An 18363-nucleotide genomic window follows, 5' to 3' on the forward strand; every position below is an offset into this window, starting at 1 on the left:
TGATGGTTCAGCTGTCGAGGGCACGTCCTACACAGGGGCGGGGTTCACTTCTCAGTACCCACATGGTGACTCATGATCAGTAACTCCAGTAACGAGCATCTAACTCTCCTCTTCTGACCTCCTTTAGCACCAGGCACTCAACATTGTACACATACTTACATGCATGTACACCTATGTACAGAAAATAAAGTAAGACAAGAAAATCTAAAAATAACTTTTAAAAAAAATCTATATTTGTACCTTGCAGTTTGAAGGGTATTGGTTTCAGGAAGTCACGGGATACCCAACCCCCTGGATGCTCAAGTCCCTTATGTACAATGGCGTGGTGCTTCTACGTAATTTATGCATTATATATTTAAATCACTCTAAGTTATTTCTATTGAGCAATGCAATGTAAAGGCTGTGGAAATTATTGTTACACTACATTATTTAGGGGATAAGGGAATATTATATGTATAAATAATGCTTTATATATGTTTATAAATATTATATATCATAATGAAGTTATATTTAGGGGTAATAAATGTCCACAGGTTGAATGCAGACGCAATTTTTAAAAGTGATTTTTTGACTCACAGTGGTTTTTAAAATATCCACAAATAATACCTTGCTCTCTGGTTGTGCTTTTCTTAGGATTAGTGGATATTCCTTTCTTCCCTGGTATTCTGGATCCTTTTCTCTCACTTGGTTTTGACTGCAAATATTCTGTTTATGAAACCACACTTCATTCATTTACGATGGGCAGAACTCATGTGTTGGGCTCACTCCCCAGGTGCATGAAGATATTATTGATTAGAAAAAGCTATGATCACTTTAAATGTCCTTAAACTTCTAGTGTTTTTTGACTTCTGAAAATGTTTCAAAGCAACAGATATTGAAAATACAACTTCCTTTGGGTATTGACAATATTTTGACACCAAGGAATTTAAATTTCTGCTATACATTGAATATTCATGTCCCCTCTCCCTGTAACATTCATGTTATAACTTTCTATATATAGAAATCGGCTTGCTGCCTGGAACTGTGTGAGAGGACAATGAGAAGGGACCACCTGCGAATCAGGAATGAACAGTGAGTTCCCTATCAACGGCAAATCTGCTGGTACTTTGGACTTCTGGCTTTTAGATCTGTGAACACCACATTTCTGTTGCTTATAAGCCAGTGAGCCTACAGTAGTTTGTAGTAGCTCCTCAAATGGATGAATTCATCCACCTGATGAAGGGCTATGGACAGGCCTGGAACTGAAGGGACGTGAGGAGAATCGGTTTCCATTAGAATCCCTCACAGGGCTGCTGTGCCTCCTCTGCTTTGCACAGTTTATCAGATGGGACAGCTCTCATGGAGCAAGTGCAGAAGGGGAGAGTGGACTAGCAGTCAGGTTGGCATGAATGCCTGTTTGCTGGGGGCCAAGGCTTAGCTGAATGTCTGTGAGCCCGGCTTAGACGGCTCAATCTGGACACTGCAGGAACTAAATGTCACTCCTCCCTCAGGGAATGCTTGACGGACAAAATTGCTCTGCTCCCGTCAGTCGAACCACTGTGACACTCAGAACTGAGAGTGTTGAATCTTTGTGTAGGAAACAAACTTCTTTAGAAGGCTAACTATCGGCTGAAGAAATGTGTCAGGAGTGGAAATGGCTTGTCCTCACAGAAGATAGCATCCATGTTGGGCAGATCACGTGGCAGTCAGCTCACAACTGCCTGTAATGTCAGTTTCAGGGGTCCTATGTCCTCTCCTGGCATTTTCAGTTACCAGTATGCAGGTGCCACATATACATATGCACCAGCACACACACACACACACACACACACACACACACACACACACACACACGTTTTAAAAGGTGAACTAATGGTGTGAGCATCGTGTCCTTACAGTAGTGACTCAGGAGTATGCACCTCTCAATTTCCCCTAATAGTACTTTGTATATTTGTGAACTGACATGAGAATGTTTATGAACATTCCTAGCTTTCCTCGTGCATTTCTATACCTGAGCCATTAATGACTTTTCTCTTTTCTCTGTTAGAAGGCACTGGAAAATCCGTAGAAGAGTGTAGATATGTGTGTTCATTGCACTAATGGTCACTGTTTCTGTTTTGAATGTTGAGAGCAGGGATGGTGCAATATGAGGAAGAGAACAGAATGTAAACATATTTCTGTATCACCTTCTAAAGTTTTGCCTTTTTGTTCATAGTAAATAGTTAATCTTATTTTTCCCTGGGTAAGTATAGGTTCCAGGACCATGCAAAGACACAAAAACCCATAGACACCCAAATTGCTTATTGCAAATGGCACATTCTACAGAAATATTCTCCTAGTATCTAAAATAGTGTATCATATCAAGTCCAAGGTGAACACTTTGTAATTGGTTGTTAGAATGCGTGATTAGGTACAATGCCAATAAAAGAGCCTATATGTGTTCAGGAAAGATGCAATTATTCATTTATTTATATGTACGTGAATGTGCGTGTGTGTGTCTGTGTGTGTGTGTCTGTGTGTGTTTGTGTGTGTCTGTGTGTGCGAGTCTATGTAAGCATATGTTTTGTGTGTGTGTCTGTGTAAGCATATGCTGTGTGTGTGACTGTGTAAGCATATGTTGTGTATGTGTGTGTCTGTGTGTGTGTATGTGTGTAAGCATATGTTGTGTGTATGCATCTGTGTAAGCTTATGTTGTGTGTGTGTCTGTGTAAGCATATGTTGTGTGTGTCTGTGTGTGTGTGTGTGTGTGTGTGTGTGTGTGTAAGCATATGTTGTGTGTGTGCAGGTATCTGAGGAGGCCAGAGGAGATCATCAGGTCCTCGGAAGATTAAATTATGGGCAGTTGTGAGTCACCCCAAGTAAATTCTGGGAATCCAACCTGGGTTGTCTGTAAAAGCAGCAATTGCACTTTACCTCAACAGCTCTCTCTTTACCCCACACTTTAAAACACTTTCTGAATATTTCCAGTCATGATTGGAGAAATCTACATATTTATATCTGGATACATTTTGTCTCTGCAAGGTACAAATCAACATATACATACATGTATCAAGAATGTGTGCTTAATGTATTTTACAATGCAGGGTGCGAGTTTTAAAAGTTGGAGATCAGTGTTCAGAACTCTTCTCATCTTCTTCGGGTAGACCTACCGAGTCCAGAAGTTAATCTGTGTGAAGCCCAAAGGCTGGAAACTTCTCTAAGGGGTTTTTAGAGTTCTACGAGAGTCCCTGCAACAACACTGGTTGTTTCTAGTTTTAGTCATCTTTATTGTAAAAAAAAAAAAAAAAAAAAAAAAGAGGAACAAGATCCTTAACTCTGAAGCCACCAGATCTCTATTGGGCTGAAAAATCCAGGCAGAGAGTCTACATAAAGCCATAGTGTGGGACTGAAAGGAAGTTAGACTCTTGTTCTCCGCTGGAGCAGCAGGTGACCTCAGGGAGAAGAGTCAGGTCTACCCAGCCAGGCCCTGGAGAGGGCTGCTGCTGCAGTTCGCTGCTGCTGCAGTTCGCTGGATACAGTTTACCTAGGGTGTGCCTCTCACTTACAAAGAAACATCTTTATGGCTTAGAGAAGCTTCAAAACCTCACGGTTAACAACCGTGTGAAACTCACTAATATTGTGCCTTCCACTGTGCCGCAGCATGTGCATTTGGGAGAAATAAGGGAGGGATTAAGAGAAATAAGGAAGGAATTCTTTGTATAAGAAGTGAGCAAGGGATTTTTCCCCCTCAGGGCCAGTGAGATGCCTCAGTGGATATGTGTATGGTATTATAAGCCTGATGACTGAGTTTGATCCCTGGGACCTATAAAAAAAGAGAATTCACCTGTAATCCCATTCCTCCTCTGGTGAGAGGGGAGATGGAGTTAGGAAAGCTGCTGGAAAACTTGTGGGTCAGCAGGCCTGAAGTCCACAGGGTGGGAGAAATAGCAAGAGAGGTTCTGCCTCAAAAACTAAGGTGGAAGGAGAGAACTAATTTATAAATTTGCCTTCTGACCTTTAAATGTGTGCCGTGGCATATGTTCTTACACACACACGCGCGCGCGTGCGCACACACACACACACACACACACACACACACACACACACACCAGTAATAATGACAACTTCCCTCTGGAAAAGCCTTTGATCTGGCAGTAAGGAAACAATGTCATCAAGTTCTGAAAGAAGAAGAAAAGGAAGAAGGCACAATTTATTCAGGTCAAATTATTTTACAACTCAGTCTGCATTGGACAGTTGTCAGCTTAACCCTTAATATCATTTAAAAAGTCACGATTACCTGCAAAATTATATATATTCTCACGTCTAAAAATATATTGCTATATAGAGCAGGAGAGCTCCTCGCGCGCACGAGGAGACGTCTGTCTGTCCTTCTCAGGTTATTGCAGCTCTGTTATTTACAAACATTTCTGACGCATTGTAGATCTAAAGGGATCTTTTCTCTTGTTTGGGCATGCGCGTTAAAATAACTGTATCACGGCTTTTCTTCCTAAGAACTTAGTGACTTTTCACTCCGTTTTCTTTTCATCAATAGTCATATTATGCTTATTTAAAAAAAGAGAGAGAGAGAGAGACCAGCTATAAAAACGTACAAATTGCCCAAATGTACAGATTGACAAAAGATGTACAAATTATACTTTAAAAAAATAACAATGATTGATTTGATAGTAAAACTGCATTTGTGACCGAGGTCAACTCGTTTATTCACTCTTTAACTTTTTAATTATTTATTTTTTTTAATACTGTGAGATATAGGAAAAATAACTCTGCATAATTTATACAGTTAAGTTGCCTTCTGATTGGTTGACCTTGGTCTGGTGGTCTGACAAGCGCACAGCGCTTGCGAATCTGTCTGAGTTTAGAAATCCCCCTGACTTTTCAAAGTCCTGGGACTCACTGTCACTAAAACACAAAAACAAAAACAAAAAGTTACTTAGTCCACTGTCCTTCAGGAGTGTCTGTGTTTGTGTTAAACTTTCTTGGTTCATATTCTGACTATTTCTGGAGAGAACAGTCAGCCAAGCGCATATGGCCCATTGGGAGGAATTTTGTAATAGTCATGTCTTCTTAAATATACACATACACACACATCTTTTAAATTCCAGTTGGGCAGGGACTTCACCAGCCTCCCAGCCGGTGTTCCAGTTGCCATCCGCTGAATTAAGTCCTCCTAAGAAAAGATTATAAACATCCTACCTTGATTTTTACTAAAGCCTCAAACCAGACCAACCCTGGTCAAGTCCATGCATGATTCATTATCCTAAAAGGATGAGACCCGTGTGCTGATAAGAAACTGCTTTGGTCATAAAAGAAGAATACAGAAAATGCATACTCCATTCTCGGAATCATGGTATAACCGGTTCCAGTAACCTAAATATTTAACTCATTCAATGATAGGAGGTTGAGAATCCAAATTGGTGGACTGGCCCATGGAAGGATCTTTTTTTTTTCTTTCTTTCTTTTTCTTTCTTTTTTCTTTTTTAGGTAGAGGAAGCAAAAGTTCTTTTTTTTTTAAACATACAAATAATCATTTTTAGAAGAACAAGTACAAAGGTTCTATCCAAAGGAAAGAACATCCAGTTTTCTTATCTCTTCAAAGCTACAGCATCTTTTAGAGTCCAGAGTATCCAGTAGAAGTGAGGGCTGGAACTTCAGCCAGAAGGCCAACTGGTGTTAAGTTCTAGTAGTAGCTGCCTAAGTGTGAAGGCACGTGGGTGTTAGGATGGCGGGGTACACTGGGGTTCGGGTAGATCCCCGCAGTGGGGGAGGTCCAGTATTGTGACGCTGCTCCAAAGAAGCTGGAGGAGGTGACAGGCATGGAGGATGGGTGGGGCTGGACAAAGTTCACCTTTTGTTGATGGGCATGGTAGGAAGGCATGTAGGAGATGTCAGAAGGATACTTGTACATTGATGTCTCTGTTGGGTGTGGCTGCAGGGCTTGGGCAATGCCATGGAAGTCAAACTTGTAGGCATACCTTTTGCCATGCACTTTGGTCATAATGTTTTTATCGTAGTAGTATCGGAGGGCCCGGCTCAGCTTATCGTAATTCATGTTGGGCTTGCTCTTCCGCTCTCCCCAGCGCCTGGCCACCTCATCAGGGTCCGTCATTTTGAATTCCCCGTTGGTCCCCTCCCAAGTAATGCAGCTGGCGTTGGCGCTGTCAGACAGTAGTTCCAGGAGAAACTGCCACAGTTGGATCTGCCCACTTCCTACAGTCAGGGAGGAAACAGGAGGAAGTAGTCTCAGTCCTGATTCTTAAACATGACAATTCTTGTCCTTTCTCCCAAAACAAAACAAAGCAACAACAACAACAAAAAGCCCAAAACAACAAAGCCTTTACTGGCTGGGCATGGCGGCGCACACCTTTAATTCTAGAACTTGGGGAAGCACAGACAAGTGGATCTCTCTGAGTTTGAGGCTAGCCTTGGTCTAGGAGTCCAAGACAGTCAGGGTTCTGTTACACAGAGTAAACTTGTCTGGAAATAAAACACCGAAAATAAAACAAAGCCCAAACAAAGACAACAAACAAACAAACAAACAAACAAAAAGAAACTATTTTCTCTTATGCCAGAATCTCATGGAGACAACCCTTCTTTACGCTTTCCTTTAGAAAACAGAAATGGGCATATACTGTTGTACATGTTTACAGGGCATAGGGTGATATTTTGACACGTGCACATAGTGACTGACAATCACAGAGGGATAAGTCACATGCCCATCACTTCAAATGCTTACTCATCAAAGACCGGCTCGCTCATCTAGCTAGTTTGAAAGGTACACTACATGCTGCTCATCCTACTGCTACCACCGAAATGAGCATATTAAGTGAGGTTAGATCTTAAGATTGACTGTCCCCAAGGCTGGTTGGTAATGTATGTTGGCTTTGTCCCAGCAAGATGTCATGATCTTAGGGAAGCCAATTCTCCACACCCTTTTAAGATTTTTGACCTTCCCCGTCTACATAGACTTTTCTACCTAGACCTGAGTCACTATCTAATCTCTGCTTAGTACTGAAATCCCTCAAGCTATTACACCTTGGCCTGAAAGAGTGTCAAGCACCCCAGAACCTCTTGGGGGTGGCTGTAGGGAGTGGCAGAGAGGACCTCACGGAGTTCGGGTTCACTGTTCTCTGGCAGTTTCCTAGTGCAGGGCTCTCAGTATTCAGTCAACCCAGAAGACTGTGGGCAGAGGTGAGGAAAACAGGAGGGATGCTGGACAGCTCATCTGAGCTAGAGCGGTCTGGCTAAAGAGTAGGGAGGAGACCCAGTCAGCTTGTGTACCCTGAAGTTCTCCAGGTACCGCAGGTATGTGGGCCTGGCTTTCGTTGCCTTGAGCTCCCAGTCTCCACGGTTTGGGTTTAGATGAGCACATCTGAGAGTCATTTTTTAACAGCGAATCCTTAACGCCTTGTCAAGTTCGCTTTGTATGCAAGTCTTTAGGGACATACTTTTTTTTTCCCCAAAGACTGTATAACTACAGCACTCACATCAGAACCACACTACTTGGGGACATTTGTCCATGAGCCCTATTTGAGGAACAAGTGAGAATATCTTCCCTCACAGGGAACTTCTATCTGAGTCATTTGCCATGAACATGAATGTCTCTATGCAGAGATGTTTGTTCTCCAGAAACATCTTCTGGCAGTGGATGCTGCTACTCATTAATAGGCCCTGCCTCTTGTGTGTGCACAATTGAGTATTCGACTAAGGAAGCACATGTAGCCTCCAGACAGGTATCTGTCCTTAGGAGTAAAGTTTCTGTCCTCTAACAGACATAGCGAATGCTCTGGAAAGAAAGGCTTGCGAGTTAAAGTTAACTCACCAGGGTTTGCTAGGCGGCTGCTGGTGGGCCCCAGGATCTGATAAGGATCTAAAAGAAGAAGAAGAAGAAAAAGAAGTTTGCTTCATTCCTCATCAAAAAAATTGACAGCAGCATCAAGATGAAGGAAACCTCAACGGTTCCTACTTTTATCTCAGGGCCATAGGAAAGCTTGATCCAAGACCTTGATCACAGTTACAGCCCAATCAACACGGGAGAGCGACAGCATCATTTCTCCACATTTGGTTTCTAAACTTTTAGATTATGCTGTCACTGCCCACCCCACCCCCCAAACGGAATCACCCACATGTTTGAAAAGCATCTGGCTAAATTCAACCAGGCAGTGAGCGAGGCTTATTAAACCGTCTTAAAGAAGGTCCCACAGTGATTACTAGACATTAATAGCTCTTTCTAATGCTGAAGACATTACACATGTCTGAGTTTTCTGATGGACTATAAAAAACCACCAGGTAGCCTGGGTTCTCGTCCCAGCTATGCCATGAACTAAATCATGGTTTGGACAACCTCTGGGTATTTGTTTTCTCAGCCCCGAAGAGTGTGTTGGGCTGCTGGCCTCCATTCCCTTTTACCAAAACTCTCTGTGATTCTAGGCTTGAAAATGTCAACACTAACCAGGATTTATATTTCAGCTATGAAATCACTACTTTCTAAAAGCACTGCCTCTTTTTCAATTATAATAGTAATTATTATCAAATTAAAAAGAATTAATTTGAACAGTTCTTGAAGCCTTCTGGTCTCTCTCTCTTTACTAAATTTTAATATTTATTTTAATGAAACTGAAATTGTTGGGGCAGGTATTAAATTTTGTTGTTGTTGTTGGAACTCCTTTAAAATTTGCTCGACCCAACTCAGTTTTCACTTGAATTTCACCCTTTAATGCAATTTCTCTTTCTATATTTTTGAGTGGAAATGGAGAACCATGTTGGCCCCACCCCAAAGCAAATAGCTTGTTCAGATCTTAATTCAGGGTCTTAATTATGACAGTGGAGATGAGTAGAATGGCTGTCTTCAGCTCTGTGTAGGGTCCTCCTGCGGGACCTTTCCCCAGAAGACAAGTGGCCAGAGGGGTAGCTGAACAGAGGACTCTTGACTCAGAGAAGAATTATGTCAAGGTAGGTTGTCAACTTCCTGCTTGCTGGAAGCGTGCAAGCAGGAGCAGAGGTGGAACCGGGAGTTGGGGGCAGGGCCTGGCTGGATTTGGACAGGGACAAGGGCGGCCCATCATAGGAGGTCATGCCACAGAGGGTATTATAGTCTGCAGTCTATAAGTCATTTCTTTATTAAGGCTCTACAGGTCCATAGCTTCAAAAGAAGAGCACTTGTCTTAACTTAGTATTCACTAGACAAGGGCATTTCTGTATGGTTTAGGAATGTAAAATGCCTGGAGAAGAAGTGGGGACTCTGCTTGTCTTTCAGTAAATCCTTTCACCCATCTGAACCTCTGCTTTCTTCTCCTATGAAATAAGGTATTGCACTGTTTCAGTTGTTAAGTACCTTTTAATGGATCCCCCACCCCCACCCCGGCTCCAGGACTTGCTGCTTAATTCCCAGATAATCTCTCTGAAAGAAGAGATGATGTGTGAACTAGAGTTGCCTCTTGGTGTATTTGTTCTAAGGTTTGTCAAGGATGTTAAAATTTGTGGCTTCTCACTATTCAAAGACTATACGTGGACTGACCTGGGCTCCAACCTCACAGGTAGCAATGAATAGCCTAGTAAGAGCACCAGTGGAAGGAGAAGCCCTGGGTCCTGCCAAGACTGAACACCTAGTGAATGTGATTGTTGGGGGGAGGGTGGTAATGGGGGGAGGATGGGGAGGGGAAGCCCATATAAATGGGGAGGGGGGAGGGATTAGGGGGATGTTGGCCCGGAAACTGGGAAGGGGAATAACAATCGAAATGTAAATAAGAAATACTCAAGTTAATAAAGATGGGAAAAAAATTTGTGGCTTCTCAAGCCCTTTATATAAAATAGGGTATTTATAGATAATCTATGCCTATCAATCCATATTCCTTAAATCATCCCTAGATTACCAACAAGATACAGATGCTATGCCAATAGCTATACTGTATTGTTGAAGAACAGTGAGGACGAGAAACCAAGTCTGTCCACATTCAGTGCAGATGGACATTCTCTCCTGAGCATTACTGGTCTGTGGTTGGTTAAATTCCCAGGCATAAAAGCCACAGATATGGACGGCCAACTGTACAGTTCCGGTCTACCACTGACTGACTCCACAGCTGTACAGCACACAAGGGAGAGGCTACAGACTGAGTCACATACCTGGCTGGGGCCGTTGCTCAGTGTTCTTGCCCATGCTCTGTGCTCCTCCAAGGGGAGGACCTGTGGAGAAATGAAGGAAAGGTGGTAATCAGGTTTTCTTCAGTGACAGGAAAATGTCCCTGTCACACAACTCCCTGGAAGGAGAGTATATGTACGCACTTTCACGGACTCATGGACACTTTTTATTCATGAATACTTGTCATACCGATATGTCAGCACTGGTCTCCAGGCAGGAGAGTTAGCAGTGAAGTTATATTTTAACAGAAGGGACAACACTGAACAATGTCTGCTGATATGGGGTTGTACCATTCCTTTGAAATGAAGGACCTTGAGGTGGCTCCATGGCTAAGACTCTTTGTTGTATGAGGACATGGGCTGAGATCCTAAGCACCCATGTGAAAAGCTTGATGTGGCTGTGCACGTTTGTGACATGACATGTCCTGCGACTGGGGAGGTATTGGCACAGACAAGAAGATTGCTGAGGCTTGCTGGACAGCAAGGCTAGCTGACAAATGGTGAACTCCAGGGTTTAGTAAGAGACTTTGTCTCTAAGGGACCAGACAGAGAGTGATAAAGCAGGATACCCAATGTTTTACTTTGGTCTCTGTGTATATGCCTGGGTACATGTCTATACTGTGTCCCCACACAAATAGATAAGGGAAGAAATAGGATCTTTACAGAGGTCTCTCCTAAGGAAGTGCCATTTGAGCAAGGACCACCTGTTGCACGTCACTGTGTTTTGTGAGAGCCCCCTCCAAGGCTTCTCAAATTTGCCTCTCTGGCTTCTTCAATTTTGAATGCATGCTGCTTTTTTGTGTGAACTGTGGCTGGGTGTGACTGGAACACTCACGCTTCTGTCTTCAAACCGACCCCTTGCATTGTTCAGCACTCAATGGCTTCTTACGACTAAAGCTCTGGGGTCTGTCTTCATAGTGTCATTCACCATCCCTTTCTTATCTTTGGTCCACCATCCATCCTAAACTCCAGAAACCTGGGTTCCTCACAGCGAGACATACCACCCCGACTACTTCTCCAGGCTCACCTGTCTTCCCCTGCTCCCTAGACCAAAACATGGCCTGTTTGTGTAGCGCTAACTCAAATGGTAGCACAGACACTCTGTCACACAACCCGGATGAAAAGAGTCATGTGTATCTGTGATTTCTGTCTCTTGCCTCAATAAGTGGTCCTTGCCTGGCTCATCTTTGTGAGACCCACAGAGCTATGTGCTGCGTGCGGAGTGAACAAATACTGTCCACTCATAACTAAAAGAGACCCTGGTTATGGCTTACAGGAACACAACCTCATTATTAACATAATCTCCCTTACTCCCCCTCCTTTCCCTGCAGTTTACTTCTTGGAGACAGAAAGATGGACATGCTGGTTGAAGAGTGCCTTGCTCTCCTTCATTGCCCCTTAATTAAAGATGGGTGGATTTCAACAAGTCAACTGATCAACTGATCATTGTAAGGCAAGTTAATGTCTGTGACGCACAACAACTCATGGGTTATCTTTCGCGTCAGTCTCTCTAACTGGGGCTAGGGAAACTGGCATGACTAAGCCTTGTCACGTGGAGGATATATGACCTAGAAATTCATCGTCCTGGCTGAAATAACCAAATCTACATCTGTCACTTTTGTTTTATAAATCAACTTGTCCCAAGAAACCTTCAGACTTTATGAGTTCTAAAACCAAGTGCACATAATATAGCAAAATAAATAAATAAAAATAAACCTCAAAAGTCTGAGCAGCCCCTGCAAATTCACATTGATATCTAGTCAGACACCATGAAGATCAATGCTTGCTCTTAATGTGTGTCTTACGACCCTGCACCCACTTCCCAACTTCCGGCTCTCAGGAAACATTTTATTCCCCCAAAAGTCTTTTCCTATTTGCTTACTTTTGTTGATGCCAGAGTTCATATTGTTGCTCCATCCCCCTCTCCTGACAGAGTCATAAGAAGGGTCTACGAGAAAGAACAAAGGACACATCAGCTTTGTCTGTTCTGCAGGAAGGTTATATGACACTGCTCTCTTGGTGATCAGAGGAAGTTAAATTTATTTCAGCAGTAACTTGCTAAGCACCACTAAATTCCTGAAGCATAGTCTTCCCCGAGGAACCTTAACTCTAATGTCTTATTTGTCTAATCTGGGAGCTGGAGCAGTAGGAAGAATCCTGAACTTGAAGTTGGAGGGCTGACTCAAACTCTATCCCTGTTGTTGTTTGTTGTGAGATGTGGGATGACTCACAGACCTTCCCTGGTCCTTGTGGAAGTGAAATTATATGTGAATTATTTACCTTCTGGGAGTTATGCTAATGGTCAAGTGAGAACACTTGTGAGCTATCTTATAAGATTTTTCTAAAAATTTAAATTACCATAATTCAAGGGAAAAAAAAAACCTCTTCAACAATGCAAGATGTTGGGCACGGCTGAAACTCTAAGGGGTAGTATCTGGATGAAGGTCCATCTCAAAGTCCAGGCCCATGACATTCCTGCAAAGCCAACTCCAGCCTCGCATACCTCATGACCCTGGTGCTATGGAATGACATTTATAAGTTTGACCACACTGTGGGCTGACCAAGGCTCTGAGACATTTCTGTACGCAGGAAAGGGGTGGTGTCTGATAACTACACACAGAGAGGATAGGATAGAAATGCTTTGAGGACCAGGCCTGATCAGGGAATGAACCAACAGAGAGCTTTCAGCTAGGAGAGGCCGGCACTATGTGGACCCTGAACTTTGACTCAGCTTTTCTGTCCCACAACCATGTTCAGAAACTACTTAAGTAACTGCCTGGAAACACTCATTTCCTTTCTCATTGTGAGAAACCCATTGAGACATGGCACAGGCCTACCAGAAGAGCTAAGGATACAGAATTATGACTTTCAAAGTCTTTCCCTGAACAACAAAGGAACCATAAAAACCATCTGAACAAATGGAACATAAACCTCATCAAACAACTGTCTGAGAGAGTAAAACACAAACCGTCCCCTTTGGCCTGCCGTGAACCTCTCAAACAAATTAGAATAAGGAAGGGCTGGGAAGATGGGTGGATGGATGGACAGATGGACAGATGGATGGATGGATGGATGGATGGATGGATGGATGGATACATCTGATTGCCTGGCTTTACTATCACTGGCTAAGACAAACCAAAAGACAGGAAGTACCCTTGTGGAAAAATCCACGTGCACATGCGCATTCCTCATGGGTCTGGAAAAGTCAGTTCAGATTTTAAAATTATAGTCTTCAGCAATTGGCATGAAAAGCAAAACAGAGCATGGGGAAGGGGGAGGGGTCAGGCTGAAGAGGGAGGCAGGGAACAGGACAAGGAGACATAACTCAACTCCTTTAAGTTGCATGTTTTTGTTTTTGACCTATTATTTTCTTTATTAAAAAAACAGATTTTTCTTGTTTAAAAAAAAATGAATGAATGGTAAGTCAACTAACTTGGTGCTGAGCTTGGAATGAGGTAGGTAGCTTTATAGACACGTTCTGAGAGGGCCTGTGGTGTTCCACAGGGTACAGTCAGCTTTAGAATAAGACTCAAGCAACGGAGAGCTAGCTAAGTTTTGGAACATGATGTTCAGTCCGTCTCTGTCAATAATTTGAAATCAACATTCTGAACGGTGTTGTGTGCATGTCCTGGAGAAGTCAGTCATATAAAACAAAGTCCTTGCATTTAGACATTGTGAAATCTGTAAGATCGCCAGGTATTGTGACCATGTGCGAAAGACATGGTTGAGGCATCAGTGACCATTGGAGATGAAGGAGGGGAAGGTAAGTAGCTTTGGGTACCTTAGCGGGTGGTGCTGTGGTCATGGCTGATATATAGGGATGTAGAGGAGAGAAGAAAAGGACAAGAAAGGAAGGGCTGGGTGGCCATTCAGGACCTTGTGAGAACTAAGCTAGCATCTTAAGGGCCTTCATTATTCAAACAATAGGGCCAAGGGAGGTTCCCAATGTGTAGTGACTCCAGGAAAACAGAGAGCAAAGACTCAGACAGTCCAGGTGCTGTGTGGAAAGCACAGGGACCTAAGGAGAGGAGGTCATTTTGTAAGGACAGAACGGAAGGGGATAAACTGGAAAGTAATAAATGTAAGTGTCTTAGGGTTATTTCTGCTGCTGTGAAACACCAGGATCAAAACAACTTGGGGGAAGAAAGGGTTTGTTTCTGCTTCTACTTCTAGGTAAAAGTCCATCACTGAAGGAAGTCAGGATAGGAACTAGAACAGGAAACCTGGAGGCAGGAGCTGATGCAAAGACAATGATGGAGTGCTGCTTACTGGCTGGCTTGCCATGGCTTGCACAGCCTCCTTTCCTGTAGAACAACAGGACCATCAATCTAGGGATGGCACCATCTACAATGGGAGTGACTCGTCCTCCATGGATCACTAGTTAAGATAAAGCCTTACAGCTTTCTCAACTGAGGTTCCCTCCTTTCAGATGACTCTAGCTTATGTCAAGTTGGCATAAAACTAGCCAGGAGAGTAAGTCAAAAGGAAGGGGAGCCACTAAGCTCCAGGAGTTGGTGTGCGCCATCTGAAGTCTAGAGCACTTGTAAAATCTGCCTTAAAGTTTTCAAGCTACACTCGCCTCAGAAAGCTCTCATCCTTGGTGAAATCTGGTCCATAAGTCCTCAGGATGATCAACTTTATAGCCCACTCAGGGAGTGGCTATGGTTACTGTCAACTTCTTGTCTCCTTTCCTTCTATTATTTTGTTCTAGCTCTCAGGGAAGAGCGGGTTTATGACAGTTTCAGAATGTAGGAATTCGTTCCCTAGGTAGTCACCGGATTCTTTGGTAACTCTAGGCGAGCAATCATGTTTTGAAGTTCAAGCTTGGGGTAGAGCCTGTCAGTCCTTCTTTTCTAACATTTTACTTTCAGTCTAAGATTCAGTAGAGCTTAGGGATGAGGGTTGCTGAGCTTCTCAGGGGGATGCTCCCACAAGCCTATTTTGTGGTGAAGCCTGCGGATTCCAAGTCTACCATTTCATCCTAACACAGGTGGAGACAGACGTGATATAGACAGAGAAGCTGCTCCGCAAACCAGCCTTGCAGCACCGTCATTCTGAAGTTCCTTGGGCAATAAATGGCCATGCCATCAGCTGGCATCTTCAGCCGATGTGTGGTCCCGTCAGCGGAATCAGACATGAAGAACACAGACTTCTCTCCCATCAGCCCCTCTATCTGTGCAGAAGTCCTTTCTCTGGCCCCTCAATCTGCAAAGCAGTGCCAGGCCCCATTCAATACAAGTTAGTGAATGCACCGCAAAGGAGCTATGGTGCAGGGGACATCTCCTTTCTTCGAGGCTGAAATTAAAAACAGGTGTTTCGAGGTCGAGGTAGGAAGATGAGAAAGCCCAAGGCCAAGAGCATCTAGCTGCCTCGGATGCTCAAAGCACTGGAGACCTTTGGAGCTGAAGTGAAACGGTCAAGTCAACACTTAGCACAAGGACCAGCGTGACTCAGGTTTTAGGAGGAAAATTATCATCAGGGTTGGGAACCCTGTGCTGTTGTCACTCATCCGAAAAACACCTGGAGCAGAACCATGTTGGCCAATTTATTTGTATTCCACACGTGGATGCCAGGTCCTCAAGCAGGGAGCTGTTATGGTTGGGAGCCTGTGTGTGGTAACAACACTGAGGACAGTGCCCCGCACATGGTAAACATGCAGTAAATACATGTGAATGAATGAATGAATGGGATCAGTAGTGTCTCCTTCTTGTTAAATGCACGCAGTCCCTGTTGCTGTCCGCTAGCAGGAAAGAATCCAAGACTCTCTTCTTGAACTGGGACTGTAGCTAGTTATGATGATAGGGATGACAGAGTATGTCAACACTCACTGGCAGCAAGCCACCTATTGTCCCTTCAGGGAGGTCAGGAGCTGGCTACCACTCATTTATGTGCCTGGATCAACAGGGGACAGCACATAGGATGGTGGTCCCATAATACTGGGTCATTTTTGGGTGGTCATCAGCATCTTCGTTTGTGAAAGTACATTCTGATATTTATATGGGGGTAAATATAAGCAGAATGGCATTTATCAGAACTGGTTCCATTGGCCATAGGGCAACGTGATCACTAAAATGAGGGATTCTGTTTTCTCCTATTAAATGTCCCCCCAAATGAAAACCTGACAATGAGGTCGGCTCTAGTACCAGACACACTGACAGACATATCTGTGAGCAACACGGAAAAGCGGGAGAAAAGGGGGCAAGCCTGCTGCACAAATTCCTACAGACACTCTTGGCTCCAGAGCCAGAAGCTGCCTGGCTACGGTCAATGCCAACTACTGCAGAGTTCTCCCGAGGGCTGTGGTGGCTCCAAGCAGCCAAGTGCACACATACAGACGCCCCCACGTGTGGTACATGGAGTCCACATCCTGACAGCTACATCTGGCTTCAGAGAAGAAAAGTTTGAGGTGGCCAAAGACTTGGTGTTGAAAATGTCACGGTCAAGGCCAGCCCCCGAGGTGATGCTCTTAGACCTTCTCTGTGGTGGCAGATGGCTTTATCAGCAGAAAATTATGCCCTAATTCTGACAAACTCTCTTTCTGCTTCAGGGAAGGCTGACACCCCCTGGCTTTAAGGGGTACTAAGATGACAAATCCTATTGTGATTCCTTTGCTGAGCAGCCACCAGTGGGCTTTGCCTACGGTTTCTGGTTTCAGGCAGTCCTGAGGTCAGTTTTCGCCAAAGCAAAGAGACCTGGGCCTCATGCCGGGGATTCTGGGCTTTGCCAGCCATTGTGGATAATTCTGCTTCCCATCTACGGCGCCCTGAACAGTTTCTCCATTATGCAATGCTCAGTGTGGCTGAATGTGACACTAAATGGTCTCTTAGATTCCAAGACAGCCTCCTAGGGTAGAGTAATATGAGCTCTTCGCCCTGTTGGAAGGGGAAGGCTGGCTGTGACCATGGCATAGTCACACCAGTGTTAAACTGCTCCTGGAAATATGGCCTTCGTCTCTGGAAATACCTTGTTTTCTACTGATGCCTCCAGTCGACTGTCCAAGACCCAGGTGCATCAGCCTAGACACAGCTCTCTCCTGTCATGACCTCATCGGCAGCCATCAGCAACACACAGAAGCCTCTCTTTCAGACCCTCACTACACCGGGCCCTGCTCTCGGTTCTTGGTGGAAAAAGATGCACTTTCCTTGAAACTTCTCATGGAATTTCTGGTTTTCACTGTGCAGGCCAGCAGCATCTGTGCCGTTTATGCTGGCAAAACCTGGTTCTGCTTGCCAATCTCAGTGAAACCAATAAGTAAGGCATCGTCTTTGTTTGGGGACAGTTAGATGTCCCAGGGCCTGTGCCTATATGATCCTCTCAGTGAATTCTCTATCTGAGGTCTTGTGTGCCTAGTAGGTTCTATCTCTGTACAGGTATGGACTTTTCTGAGTACCAACCTGACTGGGATTCTTTGATTTGGACTCTCCTTTGGGCTGAGCACCTCCTGCAAAAGCTGACTATGCTTTCTAAGGCCCCAGTTCATAACTCTGGAACAGCCCCTCCTCTCTGTTACAGTCCTGTTCACATCAGTCCTGACCTGCTCTTATGTGACCTACTTGCTGGCCTGGGTCCTACTTTAAATCCAGGGCAAAAGCAACTTTCCTGGAAAATGAGCAGTCTAAACAGAGTTTAGGACTCTGTCCTGGGAGGTGCAACCCCCCTTTTTTTTGCTAGGGCCTAATGGGGATTTCAGTGGCTGTACAAGACCCTGGGATCTAATCCCAGCTCTGTTCCTATTCATCTGAGTCCCTTGGTCAGGTCACTTTATCTTTTTGAACTTCAACTCTGCTTCTTACAAAGCAGGATAATAAATTGTATAGACCTGCTGTGGGGATCAACTGTACTTTCCATAAATGGGAACTTCGTACATAGTATGTAGATGTCTGTTCCACCTTGCCCCTACCTCTACAATAAAAGGAGGCCATAAAGCTCATTCAGGAAGGCCTTGGGAAGGAAGAGAAGCCCAAGAGTCCCAAAGGATCACCTCTAACCTGGTGCCCTGGAACGGTTATCCCAAGATGTGAATTTATCCCAAAGAAAGCAGTGGGCCATCCTGAACCCTGGTTTTAAACATGATCTCAGAAGATGGAGATGGGCAGTGGCTGGGACCTTTTGCTTCTCCCATGACTGTGGACTACTCAGGTTCCTGTTTAGTCGGTCCTGAGGCTCAGGATGAATCCCCCACCTCATTTGGTCCATTCACTGAAGCTCATCCAGCCTCCTCTCCAGTGGTATTTTTGTTCCACAGAGCTA

General features: G+C 44.1%; 1 protein-coding gene across 7 annotated transcripts in view; it reads right to left on the minus strand.

Moving 5' to 3' along the window:
- Positions 1-4134: 4134 nt before the first annotated feature.
- Positions 4135-18363, minus strand: part of Fli1 (Fli-1 proto-oncogene, ETS transcription factor) — a 118510-nt gene continuing 104281 nt past the window's right edge. For 4 of the 7 annotated variants that reach the window (XM_087561832.1, XM_087561830.1, XM_087561833.1 and 1 more), the window contains 4 exons: positions 11996-12061; positions 10099-10158; positions 7799-7846; positions 4135-6186 (listed from right to left, as the gene is read on the minus strand). In XM_087561832.1, coding sequence (XP_087417958.1) covers positions 5657-6186; positions 7799-7846; positions 10099-10158; positions 11996-12061 — 704 coding nt within the window. In that variant the 3' untranslated portion in view covers positions 4135-5656. 7 annotated transcript variants of the gene reach the window in all.

The sequence above is a fragment of the Rattus norvegicus genome, chromosome 8, assembly GCF_021556685.1.
Source record: "Rattus norvegicus strain SHRSP/BbbUtx chromosome 8, alternate assembly SHRSP_T2T, whole genome shotgun sequence".
NCBI classification, from domain to species: Eukaryota; Metazoa; Chordata; class Mammalia; order Rodentia; family Muridae; genus Rattus; species Rattus norvegicus.